The sequence below is a fragment of the Cygnus atratus genome, chromosome 1 (assembly GCF_013377495.2).
Source record: "Cygnus atratus isolate AKBS03 ecotype Queensland, Australia chromosome 1, CAtr_DNAZoo_HiC_assembly, whole genome shotgun sequence".
NCBI classification, from domain to species: Eukaryota; Metazoa; Chordata; class Aves; order Anseriformes; family Anatidae; genus Cygnus; species Cygnus atratus.
Window position 1 is genome coordinate 13,151,806 of NC_066362.1, and position 21,327 is coordinate 13,173,132.

The 21,327-nt window shown below is 36.9% G+C and overlaps 2 protein-coding genes across 2 annotated transcripts in view; one reads left to right on the forward strand and one right to left on the reverse strand.

Moving 5' to 3' along the window:
* The window catches only part of FAM185A (family with sequence similarity 185 member A), a 51,761-nt gene extending 48,490 nt beyond the window's left edge, over nucleotides 1–3,271 (forward strand). The window contains exon 8 of the mRNA XM_035549559.2: nucleotides 1,674–3,271. Coding sequence (XP_035405452.1) covers nucleotides 1,674–1,789 — 116 coding nt within the window. The 3' untranslated portion in view covers nucleotides 1,790–3,271. The remainder of the gene's footprint in view (nucleotides 1–1,673) is intronic.
* Nucleotides 3,272–4,578: 1,307 nt separating this feature from the next.
* Nucleotides 4,579–21,327, reverse strand: part of FBXL13 (F-box and leucine rich repeat protein 13) — a 33,916-nt gene continuing 17,167 nt past the window's right edge. Inside the window, 6 exon segments of the mRNA XM_035549560.2 lie at nucleotides 4,579–4,639; nucleotides 4,641–4,733; nucleotides 11,315–11,393; nucleotides 11,396–11,475; nucleotides 14,572–14,705; nucleotides 19,440–19,523. Coding sequence (XP_035405453.1) covers nucleotides 4,579–4,639; nucleotides 4,641–4,733; nucleotides 11,315–11,393; nucleotides 11,396–11,475; nucleotides 14,572–14,705; nucleotides 19,440–19,523 — 531 coding nt within the window.

Below are 21,327 nucleotides of genomic sequence, written 5' to 3' on the forward strand. Positions count from 1 at the left end.
GTACAAGACATGGTGACAAAAACATGAGAGAGGGGAAACGAGTAGGACCAAGCACTCCAATATACACTTTCTGAAAATACATCGTTGTCCTGCATTTGTCGTGTCTTAGAAAGACAACTGTGTTTTCAGTGCTTGACTGCTAAGGGATCAGCAGAAATTTTCCTTTGCATTACTTTGTTGGTTCATATTTTTGACACCTGGAGACTATTTCCTGTTTAAAATTCAGACTGTTCTAAAACTTTAAGGGCTAGAGACAGTTGTGTTCATTTCTGTTCTCTATTCTCTGATACAGTACTAGTACAAATCACTGATTCAAAGAAGCTTTCTGGGCAGTTGAATCAGAATACAACACATTTGTTCAACTTGCTAATGATCATCATAGATTTATTTGAAGTCCATAGTTAGATGGAGGATAGAACTGTGGATTCTGCCTTCCAGATCCTACCTTTCGAGTAGGATGGATGTAGTAAGTGCGTGGTGTGCTTGAGAATCCTGCTACTTTGCTGTAGCCAGCAGTGCAGAAATTGTGCTAGGACGTCTGCGTGGTGATCCTTGAAGGCGTGTTGCAGTCTGTCAGCAAAGGATACAGAAATACTTCTTCATTCAATGGGCAAACTCAGTCAGTGTTGGACTCCTCTGAAAATCCTGTATTTCTAAACAGTGCCTCAGCCTGCTAGTGCACTGATGTGGGCTTGGCCCGTAACCTTAAAGTAATCCCAGTTAGCAGTACCAAAAAGCTGAAACGCAATTGAAAAATTCTGGCACGTTGGCTTGAGTTGTGGAAACCAATGCAGTGATGTCAGTTGGAGTTTCGCCACTGGTTTTGACATGGCCAAAATTTTACTTCGGCTGTGTTACAGGTCAGAGCAGAGCATGTTTGCAAAGTTGTTTCAGAATCTGCCTTCCTGCCATCTCTCGTGCTATTCCAGGCTCAAATTAGTTCTAAACTTAGAATTCGCTCAGGCACATGAACACTGAAATAATAATAAGATACTTTGTAAAAATAAACCAGAGTGAAGGTTGATCTTCTGATAAAGGCACTGATTTGGAACTTTAAAAATCTGTTTAATTCCCAATTTGGTCACAAATCTTTTGTATAATTTGGAAGGTCACTTAATCTCTCTTGGCCCCAATTTCTAAATTGTAAAATGAGGGTAAGTTGAACTTTCTCCTTTGTCTGTTACACAGTGAGTTTTTCCGAGCGTGACCTTGCTTGCTAAGTTTATATGAAACATGTAAGAAGGCAGACATCTCGGGGTTGTGGGTTTTTTTAAGCCATTAGCATAAGAAAGCAGTAATAGTAACACATCTAGTCATTTGGATCATCAGGTCCTACAGCGTCTCTTTTCCATGTTTACAACAGTGATGAAAACTTCAAATTACATAACCAGACCCATGTTTGATGTGTTTTTTGTTATGGGCTAGGAAATATGTCTATGATATTGTATAATAAAATAAACACAGTAAAAAAATACTGTAATAACAAAATATGGGAAATGGGATGTATGCAAAGAACTATGTCAAAAAGGAAGTGTCAGAAGCTCTGGTTAAATATACATAAATTCTACCAAAAAAAGTATTGAAAATATTTCCAGGGAGCTTGAAAAAAGGTGGTATGAAAGTGATACGTTTACTGAGTGCCAGAAGAAACTAAACAGAACTCTCTTTTCCAGGTCACATGAATCAAAGTAATGAAACAGACAAGTGGATCAAGGCTGACACAGAAAGTGGCGAAGTACGTCTTAAAAGCCAAAGCTGGATCCAGTCTGTCAAGCTGAAGGTCTCATAAAGGCAAAATAGCCAAAGCGATCAAATCAAGAAATTGTAAAGGAACATTTCTCTAAAACTAAGAAACATTGTTGATACGAATTCTTATAGGAGACAAACACTATTTAAAATGAGGGCTTTTTAAACTAAGATTTGCCTGTGACAGTGGCTGGTTGTTAACAGGTTTTGTTTACTTTTACTGTCTTTTAGGAATTACACCATTTAACATATTCAGAATTTGTATATCCAAGTCAGTCTAAAAGCTGGTAACTTTCAAATAAAAGTTGGGGGCTATAAAAAACCAACACAAAAACAGCACTTTCAACACCTGATATTTGAAAATATGAAAATTTACTTCTAAGGTAATCTGCTCTGCAAGCTATATTATATATTTTATAGAAATACATCTTTCCTGTGGGACTTATATTGGTTTATGCAAAATGTGGAGAATTTTCTTCAACCAAATTGTATATTTTGGATAGGATAAAACCACTTTCAGAGTTGTAATTCTTACTTGGCCTTCTTGTTTTGTGTTTAACTCCTAAGCAGTTTCTGCCTTGTCAATGGGCACTTTATGTGTCAAACTACTTGTATGAAATGATGACACCCATTCCATGTTGTCCTGAACCACTTGTGGATAGAATTAGCAAGTCTAGCTCTGTCTACCATTTGTCTACATAGAAAAACTTTAAAAATAAATTCTCAAAAGTGCAACAGGTCTGGCTGATTTCAAGAAAGAACACTCCACCACCAGGACTTCAGCTAAGATTCCATATGAATGTTCTCGTAAAATAAAAGCTATTATTGGAAGCTATTGGACTAATTAATTTAATCTGTTTGATATGTTTCCAGTCATTCACTGTCAGCCTTGCATGACCGGACTCTAAGCTCTTGGAGGCAGAAAGGCAGAGGAAGGCGAGGGAAGTTTGTGTGCCCTGCACAAGAGACCATTGTTTTTATGGAGGACTTTGTGTTACTGCGATACAAACGCACAGTAAAATAAACGGAGCTTTTAATAGCCTTTCCGTGTATGTAGGGCCCCTTGTAAAAGAAGTACTGAAGTTTGTGTTTCACAGCTGAAATGCAGGAATACCTGCCAACTGAGTGGATGGAGAGTAGAAGAATTTAGAGTGTCGGCTCAGGTTTTAAATGTGTGTATGTACTTTAGATCATAATCAACATAAAATGAACTTCTCCTTTCCTATTGGATTCCAAAAGGGGAAGTTGCCCCTTGCTAATTTTCTGCAGAAGGGCAGCATTTTCACTTTAATTAAGGGTGGTAAAAAATTCCAGTTTCCCTTTGTGTGTACTGTTTGCTTGGATGGGGTGGGCACTGTTGTCTATGGCAAATTATATATATATTTTAATATGCTAATATATAAAACAGTAAAAATATAATTACTAAGAACAATATAATATTACTAGTTATTACTAAAAGTTATTATACTACTGTTAAAAGATATAAATTTAATAAATGTGTAATGGTTTTAGGTTTCCTGAAAAATTTTTGAAACTATTACTTTCTGAGCATAACAGCAGACAAAGTGAAAGAAGCACTCCTAAATTTATACTGTATTTGAAAATAAGTGTAGTAGATATTTCACAAAACTGAGTCCATTCAATGGTTCCATTATTCACCCAGAATACAAAGATGGTCAGCCTCAGCAATTAAGGTCTTATTTTCTGGGACTGCTGCATCAGCTATTTAGGGGAAAACATAGTAAGAAAGCATGTTATTTCCTCCATGTTCAAAATTCAGCAAGCTAATGCATTCATATTCTAAAACGTGCTGTAATTAAACGTAAGGATAGCCAGTTATTTCCTACAACAGGTTTAAGTAAGCCATCAGAAAAATGATGCTACCGGTGAAGCTACTCTGATTATATTCCTTCTAAGCTAATAAATGCTGAGACCACTAGAACTTTAACATCAAATGTCAAGAATGAGCTGAAGAAAGTTAAATGTTTGGAAGTTTCCGCCAAAGACATTTGAGCAGTGCTTTCTTTTGCTGTAATGAGGTGAAACTTTATATCTCTAGACAAGGAAAGATTAGTGGGTTATCAGTAATCATGATTTGAAGGGCATATCCCATGTATGCTCATGGCCCGTTTCAGGGGAAACCATGTTCTTACAGCTGGAGAAAAATTAGTCTGTAACACTTTTCTCATCTGTGCTCCTTTTCCTTTGAAGCTCCTGGCTTTGTCAGCTGCCAGCTAGCCTGTAGTTCAGCTCTGAAAATGTAACCATCAGCTGGCTTAGAGAGGTGAACTTGCAGCCTGAGAGGCCTTTGTAGGAATTAGTGCTCTGGGTGCACAAGTGACTGTTGAAAAGTAGAACTGTGCTTAAAACTGTGCTTAAATGTGCACGTACAGTTGTGTATTAACAAACAGGCAGTCACTGTGCTTCCTTGTTCAAGAACACCACTTGATGAGTGTGAAATTCTGTGGGAAGTCTGAGTGTTTATGTTCTGGAGAAGACCTTCCTGGCAAACGAGAACCCCAAGCACATACAGATTTATTTATTGCTTACTCTGCGTGAGACTACAAAAACTTCTCCATATTGAAAGATGAAGACAGCTTGAACCAACATCTGAAAGTTAGTAACGGGTTTCAACGCAGCTGTCTTGCTTGAAGGCATACGTGCTGCAAGAAAGGTTCACAATGCATGCTTACTAATTCAAAAAACAGTCTTTTATTAAAGGATGATTAATTTTAAGAAAAATAACGTGTTCTTTTCATGCTCTTGTGGGAAAAAAAAAATAAAAACCCAACTACAACACCAACCTTGAGCTGTAGGTGTTGCACGATTTCTTCATTTTTCATTTTGAAGAGTTTGTTTAGTCAGGCTCTGACTTGTGTTTTTTGGTGAAGGTGTTACCACCCCTGCCATACCCAAGCCAGGCAGGAGGATCAGCATGGTTATATTCTTCTTTCTCCAATTTGGCTGTATATTTCAAGGCAGCTTGCCTGCAGCAAGAGTTTAAAACAATATATATGACAAGAGGAAAAAAATTTTGCAGAGGCTGTTCCTACAAAGCACACTAAGAGCTTCTTTGTCTTAACTGAAGCTCTCAATATTATGAGAGGTGTCGTGGAAACTAGGAAAGATGGTAATTAGATCAGAGTCACAGAATAAATTGGGTTGGAAGGGGCCTGTGGAGATCACTTAGCCCTGGTGCTGCAAGAACCAGCTCCAACTAGACCAGGTGGGCATGGCTGTGCCAGCTGAGCCCTGAACGTCTCCAGGGATGGAGATTGCACAGCCTCTCTAGGATCCGGTTCAAGTGTTTGACCAGCCTACTGATTAAAAAATAGTTTCCTTGTGTGGAATCAGAGCGTGCTGTATGCCAGCTTGTGTCTGTTACCTCTTATCCCAGCAGTGTGCACCTTTGAGAAGGGTCTCACCTTCTCCTCTCTTCTGTGTCCCCTGATCCCAGCGTTGCAGGCAGCAATAAGGCCTCTCCCGCCCCGTGCCTTCTCCTCATGACTGAACAAACCAATTCTCCTGGGTGCTCGTTTCATACCCTGTGCTCCAGCCCTTTGACAGCCTTTGTGGCCCTCATCTGCGTTTGTTCTGGCTTGACTGGGGAGCCTGAAATAGCTGATCCAGGGGAGGATCACTTTTGGGGCCCAAAAGCACAGCCTGTGCCATGTCTCCCTGTCCTACTCAGCCAGTAGCTGTCACCTACTTCCTACTTCTGTGACCCCTCTGATCTGCCCCAGCATTTTGTGGCCACTGCCTCCTTGCAGTGTTGTTAGAACACAGAAACAACGAACACAGAAACAGGGGAAAGTCAGGCCTGCTGAGACAGACCTTAAAAATAAGTTCATGAGCAACCCTCCCCTCTCCCTTCTTTCCAGGCACCGTGTCTCCCTATCAGCCCAGCAGCTTCCATTGGCTTCCCTGAGCTGAAGAAACTCGACCCATCGCTTGCAGTCTTTTGAAAGCCTGTTTCTTTCCATCACTTCTGCAACTTGGCTCTTGGCCTGCTCCCAGCTGCACAGAGCAGCCGCCCCCCAGCCTCCCTCCCCTCTGGCTCTTGCCTCGCTGTCTGCAGGCCAGAAAGCTCCCCCGGGCTGAGCACACGCATATGCTGGCTGGGGAAGAGCCGGCTCTCCACATCTCCCATCCTCTTCAGGCAACTCAGCCTGGCCTGGTGTGTCACAGCCACTCCATGGTAGCCTTCCTCCCTCCTAAGCTCATACAGTATACGGCATATAGACAGCACTAGGAAAAAAATCCAAATGGAAGTGGTCTGTTATCCAACAGTAATGTCACTATGATATTAGTAACATCACTATTTTTTGCTTTTCCAAAGCGAAAACCAAGAAGGTGGTTACAAAAGAGCCAGACATAGACAGCTGTCATGCTTGCACCACCACAGCAGGAAAGGGCAAGTGGGGAGGGTTGGAAAAGGAACACAATTAGTGAGGCAGGGAGGGCTCCTTTTCAACCACGGCAGGAGATTTTATATTTTTTTTAGGTAGAACACTGACACACTGTATTAGCCACATGAACACAAGGCTGGATCTGTTTTTATATTAGGGAGGCCTGTGCCGCCGAGGAATGTGTGCACAAGTTATATGAGCTATAAGCTCTAAGCTATAAAATAAAAATCATCTCATCCAAGTCCAAATTCCTGTTTTTCATGGAAACTAATGTATAGTGCCTGTCTGAAGCATGTATAGGGAGAGCTGTTACTATTTTTTTGGAAACTTTTGCTGTCCCATGCCTGGAGCTACAGTTGATTAGTTTGCCAGAAACAGCCATTCGTTAATCATCAACACATGGCAAAATACATTGTTTATTTAAGATACGCTGTACCATGATAGAGCCTATTTATTTGTTTATATGGTATCTTAAATGAGCACACTGATGAATAAAAGCATTTCAGTAAGTAATTACAATTATCTTTAGAAGCAAGTATCTCATGGTATAAGACAGACAAAATTGCTGGACCAAAACCATGGCTTGAGCAATATTGGAATAAGTAATTCAGTCCTTACCCAAAGTTTCAGTCCCTTTACTGAGAGGGGTTAGCCAGGAAATACAGTTCTGCATCGTGGTCTGACTTCTGAGCTGTTCCAAAATTCAGAAATGTTTGACTGGGTCCCTTATAATTAAAGCAGAGGTTTTGAGGTGATAAGGTGAGGTTACCAAAAATAAAAAAAAATAAAAAAAATCAAGAGTAAAGAGTTTTGGAAAAGAAAACTCTAAACATGGACAAACTGTAGTAAAAATGCATGAGAAACTAAGCTGCTGAAGCATGTGGAGACAAGGCAGCTAGCAGTAAAAGCAAAAAGCATCCTGCAAGCATCCTTCAGGTTACAGGAAGTGGTCAAATGACATAAAATTTGGAGTATTCTGAGGTTCATGTCAACTACTGTAGCTGTACTATTTTAGGATGTCCAATTCAAGTGCACATGAAAACTGAAACATGGCAGTCCGGAAGCTTCCATCTAGCAGTGAAGTTTCTGCCCATGTCACATGTGAAGATCAATTTACAGTGAGTGAGAAGATAGTACTATGCTATTTGCTGTCTCAGAAGAAAAGTTAAGTTTTCTTAGTCCTTTACGAACTCATGTGTAGGCTGTCTTCATTTCTGGTTACATGGGTGCTGGACTCCCGAATCCTTCGTGTCTTGAGACCTGAATACTGGAAAATATTTGCTCTTTCAAGAAAATAGAGTTCTTGCAATCTCCTTTCTAACCAACAGCAACCATCAAAAACCAAACCAAAGCAAACCAAAACCAAAAATGAGAATGTTCTCCAAATGTCTAATGTATTTTAGCCGTTAAGAAGCGATGTCATTTCCAGTTAAAAGGCAAAAATTGTAAAAGTAATTGTTAATGAGTCATTTGTTAATGAAGTACTCATGAGTTTAAAAGAAATGGAACTGGCTTCATATTAGTGCTGACAAAAAGAAGGAAGCATTTACTTCTGCTCTCAAAGAGCAGCTTTTGGTAGAACCAGGCTGTAGCATACCTGATGCCCTTTTGGTTAGAAGCACTGCTCTGGTTAGCAAGGCCTTCTGATGGCAGTTTCCAGATTTCCTCATTCTGATGCGAAATTTCCTCATTCATTTTGCACTCAATAAGGTTAATAGAGACCTACACCTTTCTCAGCACTTCAGCTACCTTTAAATAGTACTTGGTGTTTTGAAGTTGAATGAGAATGTTACAGTGAAGAGTGAAGTTTCTCTAAAGATGTCAATGTGCTGCTTCTCGCAGGATTACTGCTAAGTGAATCACAACTGACACAATCTTTTCCTACAGAAGCCACATTTTAAAACGTGGTGAGTTGGCTTTCCCTTCCTCTAATAGGAAAAATAAATTGCACCAATATCAGTCCCACAGTTAGATTATCCACGATTCTTTGTGTCATTAATTAAAAGACCATTAGCCTCTAGATACAGAAATATCCAGCAGGATTGTCAGTCCATAGGCCAATTTTTAAATTTAACTTTTAAATAAACCTGGCACCAGGCTAGTATGCTGGCAAATATAATCTCAAATGCTACCTGATACTGGAAAGAATGGACAATTTTTATGCTCATAACTATTTCCTATGAAGCTGCATTGGACTGAAACTTCAAGAACTTTGTGGTTGCATATGTTCTCTATTTTAATCTAATGGCAAAAATGAAGCTTTGAAAAAGTATGTGGCAGTACATGAGATATGCCTTGATACTTTCAGGGCTCATTCAATTAAGACGTCTGCTAGGACTGGTTAGTGTTTAATAATAAATAATGGGGAATTCCTTTGGCAAAATGAAGTATACATGATTTATAGATTTTGCTATAAGATAGCAACTTCAAATTGAAAACATTTCTTCTATTGCTAATTTAGAATCAAAGCCACTAGCATGTTTAGTTCTCCAGATTCACCTCATTTTTTACATAGGTATCTCTTCCATCTCCTTGAATAGGGAACAAAATGTCTCTGAAATGTACATTTCATGCCTGTAGTATATAAATTACACCTGAAAACAGCTTTTTCCAATACATTCTGTGAATATCTAAGAATCTGAATAAGGTTTTAGGAGTTAGCTTGAAAACAGAATTAGGACCCATTGTTCATTTTTGTGACAATCTGTTACTTACATTTCATGACTACAAACATTTAGGTTGTGAATGAAATACATAGCTTTATAAAAGTGCATTGTGACATGGAAGTGACAGTACTGTCATTGCTTTTGATGTCGTTATTTAAAACCTGCTGCAATATGACCAATAGTTTAGAATCACTGCCATATTTTACTATGTTTTTGATGCAATTATTGGCAGAAAGCCAATATCTTCCCAATATTGACTTTGAACTATGATAAAAAAAGATTTTTTAGGAAGTGTGACATATACAGGATGTAGAATATATCTGAATCTAGCTGTGAACTCCCTTCTATTTTCTGAATATCATTGCATTTAATGGCAGCTGAAAAGCCACTCTGATCTTGACATAGTCAGTGCATTCTGCAGCCTGCCTAGGTCTAGGGAGGCTCTTCAGTTGTATTAGAAAGAACAAGTAAAGAACCTTCAGTACTGAATTATTTTACATGGTTGAGCCACCTGACTCAAATTGCACAGGGTAAGAGTTTCCTGTTTTTGAACATACAGGGCAAAGGATCAGAGCCTGAGGCTAGTTAGCAAAGAACCAACCACCATCACATACCAGAAAATCAAGATTGAGAAAGTAAACTTGGTAGTTTTCCTAGTTGTAAAAATCACAAAAAGGGGAAAGATAACACTGGGTGGAGATGTGTGTCTCAGGGCTGCTTTTTGTTTTGAAAAATCTGTGACTCTCTAGGGCTTTCTTTACAGTAAAAATAACCAGTTGGGAAATTCTTGGCTGAGTCAGAAGAGTTTAATCAAGATGTTCAGAGACCCCATAGCATACAGGACTCAGGCAGAGGCACAATCCTGGGTCATCCTGCAAAATCCACACTATTGTAAGCATGTTTCTGAGAAATCAAGTCAGCTCTTTGATCATGGCACACCAAACAAATTGGAACTTGCTCAAATTATCATTCCTATTACATCTAATTTCTACAGGAAAATGTATAAGCAACCAGAGCTCAGAAGGGCTGCCTAGTGCTCTAAACAAAGATATAAAGGCACAGAAAAAGAAAGTCAACAACAGTAATCTGGGATTAGAGAAAATCCCTTGAGGTTTAATATGAGAGAAACTGTAAGTCACAAAGTAATTAGGAAGCTAAAAGTATCTTAATATTTTTTTTCAGTATGAAGTGTAGTATATTTAGAATATTTTTTTTCAGTTACTACTGTTGCATACCAATCCTTCAAAACACTTTCCATAGCTAACACATAGCTAGCAATCTAATTAGAAGTATATGTTTTGAGAAGAAAGTTCTAAAATGACATTAAGAAAGCTAAGCCAGAGAGGAAAAAAAAAAAAAAAGACCTGACAAAAAAAAAAAAAAAGCAATGAGAGCAGAATTGTCTGTGGCGAGGCAGAGGGAAATAAACCAAGGAGGGTTTGGAAAGCATGAAGCACGTAAAATATCTTTTAAGTTGCTAAGCATCTGCATGAGTTTTGTAGTCTCTAAAGTGACTATTAAACCCTGGAATGATTTAGCAAGGAGTGCTGTATCTACAGTGGTCTTGTAAGCACTGTAAGAGTGGGGTTAGCATTCTCCTGGTGTGGACACTGTCTACATAATCTAGTGTTACATATTTCTTACTCTTATTGAAGTAATAAAGCTTGATTGAGTTATATACTCAGAATTGTCAACCCTCCTTAAACTTTAGCTCTTTTCCAAACAATTTCAGTACCTTTGGAGTGGCTGGCCACTGTGGAGCTCTAGGTGTAAGGTGACTGCTCTGTTACGCTCTTAAACACAATGGAAGGGCGATGGATCTGCATCCTGGAGACACAGAGCTGAAAACTCAAACTGAAATCTGACCAAAATAGACTCCATGGGGAATCAAGAGTACAGGTCCGTTTACAACAGTGGGGAAATTGGACTATGTTGTGGTAAATGACCTGTTTTTTCCAATTGTAGTATGTTTCACTTCATGAAACTATGCTAACGATACCTTGACTCATTCGCTATATCCATGCTATATTTTAAACACAGGTCCACAGCAATGCTCAGATCTACTTCTGCCCTATACTAACATTCAGTTGTTGGGAAATATGCGCTCACAGGCTCCCACAAACTCTCTGAGTGGGCTCAAGTACTCAGTGCGATGGCTGAGCATATTAGGTCCAGCCTGGTTTTCTCCCTCAAATTCCACGTTTCCTTGAGTTGATACCCTGTGTCTGTATAAACTTCCCTAAAAGAACCTTTTGTGCCATAAAGATACACGGTGTCCCTATTTCTCTTCACTTCTGACTGACACTAGAGTATGTAGGTACATACACGGAGCCATACAAATCCTAAGGCAACAACCTGGACAGTCCCCAACCTCCCCACCCCCCCCAAATAAAGGAGGAAGATGAAGATCGAAGGAGCAAGAAGATGTCAATGAAGACAGGCCTTATGTTTTTGGGTTTAAACCTAAATTAAGGTTAGGAAATATCCTCTTACTTGGTAATATTTCTACAGTACAGCATCTTGAGAGTCTGGAGTTGCTTACACTCTTTCCAAAGACATTTCAGTGCTTTGTAAGATTAATGCAACCCGAAACATCCAAGAAGTGGAGATAAAGGCAGGCTGTGGCCAAGTATTGTATATAGGTGTCAGTCATCCGTAAATGAAGCAACAAGGCACACAGAAGTTAGAAGATTATTGAACAGCTGGAAGGAAAAAAAACCAACATAGCACACAATTTCAGTGTCTGATTTGTGGGAAAATGATGTTTTAAAATAATCTTGTGGAAATAAAGTTTCTGGCACAGCTGAATTCTGAATCTCTGCAAGAGGCTCTACAGGAACTGTCACTTAAATATCAGGAGCATATAAGATATTAGTTAAACGTGATTTCAGCACAGTCTAAAGTCCTGTGGGATGTTTTTCACCTAATCAGAGTAGTTTAACATTCCCAACATCATGATTTTGCATGTGGTACATGCAAAGGCCTTTAACCTTTCCTGGTATTGCATTGTTCTCGCTGAACTATTAGGATGTGCTTAGAGTTTAGTTACACCAATTTTGTATCTCGGTTCCCTGTTACAAATGAGTCTCATAGCAAACCCTTACTAACATTTAGTTGTGTTTGTTTAGCTCTGAAGTAGAGCTGCTTAGTTTCACCTCACAGTTCCATTTTTCTAAAATGATATTGATAGCCATTAATGCTAGAAGACTTATTTGAGAAACACATGAGATGCTGAGTCTTCAAAGTACAAAAGCACTCATGCAAGTTATTTAAAAGCTCCACTGACCTTTGCAGGAACAGTCAGGAATAAACTAACACAGTTTAATAGCCTTGTTCAGTCAGGACCAAAACTCAAGCGGGGACCTGCTAAAGACCTTTAAAAGATACTTGATTAAAATCAGAATGTTTCTGACCCCGGTGAAGTGGAATGGTGGAGAGAGAAGTGTGTTTCACTGGCACTGAACAGCTAATTGCATGAGAATCTCAGATGAACAAGGAGGCAAGAGGAAGCTGGGACCTTGGTTTGTGGGACAGAAAATTCCACTTTAGGTATGTTAAGATCCAAAATAGATTAATAAATTGATTACAAGGTGAATAAATAGACTAATATTCCTACTAAAATAAACAAAATTTGCTGACCGAACTCAGTATTCAGTATCAATACATTTAAGAGAAATCTACATTCATCACACTCCTAAGGCTAATCCCTCCACAGGACTGAATTACAGAATTCACTGTCAATTGAACAGTGTCTTCAGAGCTTTGCTATTTAAATACCTGAATTATTGAACCAGAGATTTATTTTCAATTCTTGCTGTATTTTTTCATGTACATGATATGTTTCCCAGAGCAACTTCACTTTTTTTTTTTTTTTTCTCCCTATGAAGTAAGTTAAGAGCCTGATTACTCTTGAATCAGGCTCATTCCTTGCATAAGACTTTGAACTGCACTGCTGAATATTTTATGGTATCATCATTTGCAGAATGACTTGTACCTGTCCTGGGTGGACGGAAACATGACAGGGAGGCTCACTGCACTTTCACTGAAGCCAATGGGGTTTATTCAATGAAAATTAATTTGCCCCTGTAGATGTGATTAAAGTGATAAGCTATTCTAATGTTACAGTAACTTGCACAGCACATGCCCAAACACTCTTATTGGACATGTGTTTCCACATGGTGTTTTCCATGTTCTCTTGCTATGTTTTTTTGTTTTAATCCAGTTGTTTTTGTGTTGTTGTTATATATATATATATATACACACATATATCAGATAGTGCACAACACGACCGTCAGATGTATTAACATATACCCTTTGGAAAAGGTTCATTCTTAGTTTAATCTCCTGAACATTTTTAAACAGCCTCTCAGTGGAAAATATTTCCTTATGTAGCGGCTGGATCCCCTCAGTTTATACTAGAGTTTGCCAAAGGATTTGAATTACCCATTAGTTTTAACACAGGTGTACCCAGCTCATTTTATGGAGTTGCAAGCTGGATTCAAGTCAAAAGAAAGAAAAAAAATCTTGTAAACTTCTGCGTAAGTTTATTTTAAAAAGTCTTGATGTTCTTTTCTGAATATGGTAGTTAACAGATTGGATTTTAACCTTTTGAAGAAAAAGATATTACTTAGAAACAAATTATTGGAAGGGGATTACTAGGTCACTCAGTTTAATTCTTGTTCCTGTTTGAAGGAATAACAAAATATGATCCAGTTCATTCCCTTCTTAAGAAGGGAATTAACATTACATGATACTTTGCCTCTATCCCAAACTATCCCAATTTCCAGCCTAAATGTATCCACTGACATTTTATGCTATTTTTTTTTTTGTGTGATATGTCTATAAGGTGTACAATGGAAAGTGAGGCTTGCAAAAAATACCTAATTTAACTATGTTGTAACCATGTACAACTTCTGTTATTACTGTTATTATGAAAAAATAGCTTGATATCTATCAAAAAGCAATGGATACAGGAGAATGAGACCCATATATAAAATAATTAATGGTGTGCTGTGGGTATCCGTAAGATATAAACTAAGGGCCAGAAAGACCCAGAGCAACTCTCTTGGCCTACATCCTGGAGAGGGTATACAGCGCGTCCATGAGGCATGTAACTGTGGTTCAGTAGCCAGTTTCTCCAGACTGGATGCTGCTACAAACAGTTTCATCTGTTATGAGCAGTGTTTCATCTCTGGTTACAGAGCTTGCATTTATGCCAGCTTTTGAAAATGTATTCCTTAGGCATCTAGCTTTTCTTATGCGTTATATTAAGAGGTTTGGCGGAGAGTTGAGCTAGGCAGAGTCTAACAGGGCTGGCTTTACCTGAGTTCAGAAACAACAACAAAGCTTGAAAATACTAAAAGTTACTAAAACAAAGACACTGTTTTTGGAATCACCCAAAACACCAGAAGCTGAGAATATCTGCAGGAAGCAGCACTAAAAGCCTTTCTCTCTTCACTCTCCCTGTGACATGAGCTCCTGGAGGGACAGGCTTTTACCTGATCCAGTACAGACACCTTTATGTCCTAACTGCAACCATTAGAAGAATGCCGAATTCTCTAAAGAACCAAGTCTCAGAACTTTAGTCGGTTGAACTTAGGCTCTGATTTTAAAGTTAGATGTGTGCATTGTAGAGTTGTGACAAGACATAGATTCCAGCAGGTCAAATTTTTAAATGAAATAAAATATATTTCTTTGCAATAGCACTGCCAAAATTACTGTCCCAGTTCTTACCTGTGGACACACATACCTTTGGACAACAAGCCATGCTGACAGATGCTAGTCTGTGACAGTAAAATGCCAAATATTTCACAGCTTCGTCTGTCAGCTGAGGGCAATTGAAGACGTGACAATATTCTAGGTGTTTTGTGCCCTTGCAGAACTCCTGAAAAGGCAACAAACAGAGCTATCGTTCTTTGTTAACATGCCTATTCTATTTTTTTTCAATTTACTATATATTTATGTCAATCCTTTGATCCATTTCAGGCACTTCAGTTGTTGTATGTACCCTTCATTAGCAGTGAAGTCACTCAGCTGTAGGCTATGAATTCCACTGGAAAAAGAAGAGCTGCATTAAGAGGCTGTTTTCCCTTGCTGATGCTGATACATTATACAGTGTGTTCATTAGAATAAAATTCTGCTCCATACTTCTAATACAGCTCAATGTGGAAACTTTTGCTTTAAGAAACTGCAGATTTGTTAACTCAAGAATAAAACAACCTAAAGCAGTACTTCTTCACTTAATGGTGCTATGATGTGAGTATACCAGACCATTTTGTGACATTGGCTTCAGTAAGAATCTCTTCTCTTCCGTCATTTCCAGCCTAAAACCATGGTAAGATAACTTAAATTTGTCACTGAGCTGGTCTTCCATATTTTTCTAATCATGGCCTAAAGCTGACATAATTTGGCATATATTGGAATGAAAAATCTACCTCTACAAGTAGAATCTTTCTCTAAAGGAGAAAGAAGGAAATATTTATATTGCAGGTTGAATACAAAAACTGACTGGTTGAAGATTTTCAAAATCTTTCTAGAATTAGTCCTGAGGTAAACAGACTAAGGACTACATGGATAAATACCACATGTACATGCAGACAGAGATACGTAAATACACTTACTTATTTTTCATTGTGAAAAAGAGTCTATAGTAACCAGACTACGGCCACTTTTTCTTTACATTAAGCAGGAATTCAGGCACTAAAATATAGTTGATCACTGGTAAATGTTAGCTTTTTGATGACCAAAAGGTGTGTGACTGTGTGTGATTTTCAAAAATCTTACATTAACAGATGCAAAGAAACTTGAATGAAAGTCTGAAATTTGTTTCCCAGACCAACTTTTTTAGAAATTTCATCTGTATCATAACTCTAGCTGTTTTTTTGTTTTGTTCTTTTTTGGTTTTGTTTTGTTTTGTTTATCCTACCAATACAGCTGTACCAAGGTACTGCTTCTTGGGCTTTGGGTTCTTGTTTTATATCACAAAATATTTGAATGTGAATGTTTTAATGTAGGACTGGTTAGAGTGAACAATACAGAATTTATAAAAATTGGCTTTTGTACCTCTCCTATTTTAATCCTAGATTTACAGGGTGTTAACAACAACACAGAAATATTATAAACCCAAAAACTGGTGGTTTTTTTTTTTTTTCTGTGTGTAAGAGAAATCGAAATACCTTCAGAATTAGTCTCAGACATGACGACTTAATCACTACATTCTCAGCTAGGGTATGCAGCACAAGCTGAAGCCAAGATTTCAATGCCTGTGAGATATGATAATCTTGTTTTCACTGGCATAGTTAGTCTACATACATATCTAAAACATCCGTCAAAGTTAGGTTCTGAATTTGCTCTTAAGTGCTATTTGCAAATAATGCAGGAGTAAACTTTAAGTCATATTTCACAAAGGAAATGGTGCTTTGTTTGCTCTCTTCATCTCTGGATCCCTGGCTTTATGCCTATGATGAAAATACCCAAGATCTCCAGAAAATCTGGTGAAGATAGGAAATTTTTGCAAAACATTAAGGACACAACAAATAATTGAATACTATAAGAAGGAAATATGATTTTCTAACTTATTTGCACAATTTTAATTCTGCTTAAATAAGACCTGAAGGCACACAAGCATCAAAGAAAATATGAAATATGAAAATGCTGCTCATAAAGTGAGCATTGTCTGAGCTATGAATGAGATCCTATTTACAAAATACGTGATCACATAATCGTTTACATACTGCTATAATGCCTGTAAACAAGTAAATGAATTAACACTCTAAGATCAACATTTTTTTTTGCAATTTTACAACTTTCTGCATTTTACCTTAACAGTGTTATTAAAGACCTCTTAATACGCATTTTCTTCTCATATAATTTAAATATTCTTTATATAATCAAAGAATAACTAAGATGTACAGCATACAATGGGGCAACTTTCTACAGATTTTTCCATAAACTCATATCCTTTGATTTCACCTTTAAAGACGGACTTACCATTTTGTTTCGAGTTACTTTCTTATCTTTTCTTCTTCCTGCCCTCCCTAGATCCATGACCACATGGTTTGTCCTACATCTTCATGTGCTCACTTCTGATTCTTTCTTCATCAGAAAGTTCATATTCATATTGCAGTTACAGAAAGTGTAAACACTTCTTTTTCACATTCTTTTTTCACTTTATGTTGTGAGACACTTACTGAAATACCTTCTCAGGGATAAGCATAGTGCAATGTAGAAGTGAATATTCTCCTCTGAAAGGATCAGTGCTGGCTCTGCACCAACTTTCAGTGAGATACACAAGATGTACATACTTGGTCATTGTTTTGTGGGAACAAAACCAAGGAACTTTACACTCATGAAAGGCCAGTCAGAATTATTCCTAAAGAAGCAAATTCTAATGGTCTGACATACACATTGGATAAGAAGATTCAATCCAGATGCATCCCTTGTGGTGCAGCAACAACTGACTCATTCTTATAATATATAGCTATAAAATGATGGATGTTGGAGCTTTATAATGGAAAAAATGTAGAGGCTGAAGACTGGGATTACATGATGGCGGTGCCTGTACCTGCAGCCTGACAATCTGAAAGTGTTTATGGGCATAAAATTGATGCTGCTAAACAACATGATTTAAACATTTCTGTTACATGTGGTTAGAAACAATTCTCAGTTACAGAAAAAAAGCAGGATGTAAATACTCTCTCCTTCTCAACAAAATGGATAGTTCTTTTTTCCACTGTAAAGTTATCAACCAATGCTTATTATATTGTTCTGAAACACAAAGCAGTAAATCAACGCAATTGTATTGAATCTATCAAATCTCCATAAGGATGTAGATAAACTTCAAGCATATACACAACCTGTGATAAAGAACAATACATTTTGGAGACAGTCATCTCCTTTTCTTCATCTGAATCTTCAAACTAGATTCACTTCATGCCCCCTAGATAACTTATGGAAGTAAACAGCAAAAAGTTGACCCCTATTCACTCTTTTCGTGCCACTTGCAATTGTACAGATCTCAGACATATTCCCTCAGCCATTCCCCTTCCAGACCGCAGGTTCCTTGCTTACTGATTTGCTCCTTTTAAGGAAAGTGTTCCATACATCTGATCATCCCTCCTGCCCCCTCTGAGTCTCTTCCAGTCTCCAGTGCAATGTTTTACCCATAAAAAGAATTCCAGTAACACAGAATAACCGATTTTAGCAAAACAAGATAATGAATACTAATAAATCAGAATTTCATATGTAGTTACTGCTGTGATGATAGTATAAGGAAGATAAATATTTGGACGGCAAATCTCATTGTTGACTAACTAAAAAAGCAAGTCCATAAATCAGAAATACAAAATAATTTATAAGCATTGTAAATGGAGTTCAAATACTGTATTAGTATTAATATTTCTATGAAATTGCTAATTATTCAAAAGTTTGTTTGTTTTTTTTTTTTTTACTGTGTAACTTCAAAACTTATCGACATAAAAAATTGCCTTTGCTGCAACTTCAATTTTTAGGTTGTTTTTTACAAATTAGTTAATTTCCTGTGTGATTACTTCTTAAAGATTATTGACCCTGGAAAATTTCTGAGCTTATAGGCTAATGTTAAGGTCAGAACAGTAACAAATACATATTTATATTTTAGCCTTTTTTTTTTTTTTTTTAAGAACAATGTCTGGCTTTATATGGTCAAAATCCAATATTTTAATTTTTAAACCAACATATATAATAATCAAAAGAAAAACAGTGGAGAAAAATTAAGTTTAGTGAGATTCAACAGACATTCTGCAATGAGTATGAGGTCTTTAGAATAAGAGGTTGGTATTTCAAATATCTAGCTGAAAATACATGCAGTCTAATTTCAAGTAGATTAGTTTCATCATTTTAAAAGTGGAAAAGTGGTTGTGTTTTTTTTTTTTTTAATAACATGGAGTAATTTGTGCTGTGTTTTTTTTTTTCTATAAAATAGCTAAGAAATCTGTTCAATCTGGATGAGATGTGTATGCTTTTCTTATTGAAACATAATTTGTTATTTTTAAGGATTTGTGCTGGTAAGAAATATACTGTTAGAGTTAGATCAAGACATATTTGTGTCACTAAGAGACAGTTGTGTGTAGCAATGTATCAGCAGCACATGAAGAACCACACATAACAGGCTAAATGAAATTTAACTATTCCACTGAACTAGTCATACTAAGTCAAGTAAGCACGGTATTCAACAAATGGCACCCTAATAAAGCAGTAATACCTGAAAGCTCACACTAGCAGTGAGAAAAGTATATTCTAAATAAAAGTTCATGAAGGATTTTTAGAGCAAGGACGAAATAATAGTGCCAGCAATTTAGATTGTAATTTGCACAGTACAATTCAGTAAAAAGGCTCCTGTATAATCAATTTCATTCAACGCAGAGGGTAGAATTTGAGATTCATTATAATTTACAGAAGGAATGAAAAAAATGAAAAAGAATAAGAAGGGGAAAATAATTTCTAATGGTGAAAGTGTAGAACGTTGCAATGAAGAATGAATGATGATGTAAAGAGTAAAATATTATCTGTTTTGGACATCGTTAAATTGACAAAATAGAGAGGTTTCCAGGACACACCAAGAAAAGAAGTTAAGTTTTACCTGAATCCCAGTATCACTGACATTTTTGCATTCTGATAGAGAAAGTTGCTTTATTTTTCCACAGCAACCAAGGGCTCTCAACCCCTAAAAAAAAATCCAGAAAAAAATAACCTTAGAAATCAATATATGCAATTATATGTAATTACATTTGATATCCTAAGATGGCCAAAAATATCTGAGTTTTGTATGTTAAACCTTCTACCTAAGAATTATAGCATCTTTTAAGACACAAAAATAATAGCTCCTCAGAATACTCTCACAGAACATTATTTACTTTTTACAAAGAAAAACAAGGATTGGAGATACTATATAAATGAGCTATCCAAAGTCACTCACTGAAACCCTTATGGGAAATATAGTCTGGATTTCTCTCCTCCGCCAAATGCTTCATTACATGACTGTTCTCAGATATTCAAAATAACTTTCTTTTTGGTTGCATTTTTTTAATCAAACTAGAAATAATTATCATTGTTGTCTAGTTAAGCTCTGATTCTGAAGTGTTTCTTAAAAGGACTTTCCTGCATCCATTAGAATCTAACAGAATAGCAGGACTTATTTTATCCACCTCTGTCCATAAGAGCCTATAAATGCTAGGCTCTTACGTACATCCTACTCTTCTGCAGAATGCATGTAGTTTACCCTCCTATTTTTTCTTGATGTACATACAAGAGTTAGGAATTCATTGTAGAAAATATTCAATGGCAAAAGCAAAAAAAAAATACATTTTTTTAACCTGTTCAGAAAGAAAGAAACTGGAGAAAAGTAGTATCTTAAAATTGCTGCCTTCAGGATTTTCTTATCGGCGAAGGTCTTATGACTAAAGCTATGCCTATAACTACAACTTCTGAGTACAACAAGACAATACTTGAGATGTTTGAGTCACACTGATAGGTACATTCTACTTTAGAAGAAAAAAAAAAAAACACATATTCAGGACCATAGGGAGGTGAAAACTTTGGTAAATTCCTGTGTTAGGAGTGCAAAAGGATCAGAAGATGATTTACCTTTTTTACTGCTCATACCCCAGGAAACAGAACCATGTTCTTATCCTCAATTTTAATTTGAAGGAGAAATAAATGTTAATTTTGTAAAATGTGTTTTGATATTCACAGCAGAGTAGTTGTGTGCTCCATATTATTAAACAAACTTTTCTTCATGAAAAACAAAGTTATCACTTCATTCCATGTGGTTAATAAATTATCTACAATTAAGTAGTGAACAGCACTACACAGAGAGGAAATATCATACTGACAAAATAAGCACATTTAAGTAGTGTCTGGAATCCAGATGTGGACACTGTAATGATAATGCTGGGAGAGTGCGGCTGGAGTTCAAATTTTGTGAATTCCTGAAACCTCACAGGCTGAATATAAACAGAAAATGGAACAATGAAAAAGATTTTCAGTCCTAGCTGCTTATGAAAACAAATAAATTTGCATTTTTTTCTCAGCAGACACAGTTATATGCTGACCATTACTTACAACAGCTTCATGAAAATCTACAGATTTCAAATTTTTGTTGTCCAGAACAATCCTATTCAAGAAAACAAATAATTGTCTACCTAATCCTCAAATATGTTCATGTCAGAACATGAATTCCTTACAGAAGAGACTCGTAGTGATAGGGTCAACCTTTAGGACATTGTTTTTTCATCCATTTCCCTTTACCTAAAAATGGTACGACCTTATGGTACTTGGTAATGAAATATTAACTTTTTTTTTTCTTCTACATGACAACTAACACTGCTATTACTTCAAAGCTAATCTATAATGATTTTATGTGACTATACTGACACTGTGTCATAATAAAAATATCTTTACAATAAAAATCAAAGTCTCCTTTAAGGTGTTTCATTAATAACACCAGATTTGAGAAGGCAAAGACTAGA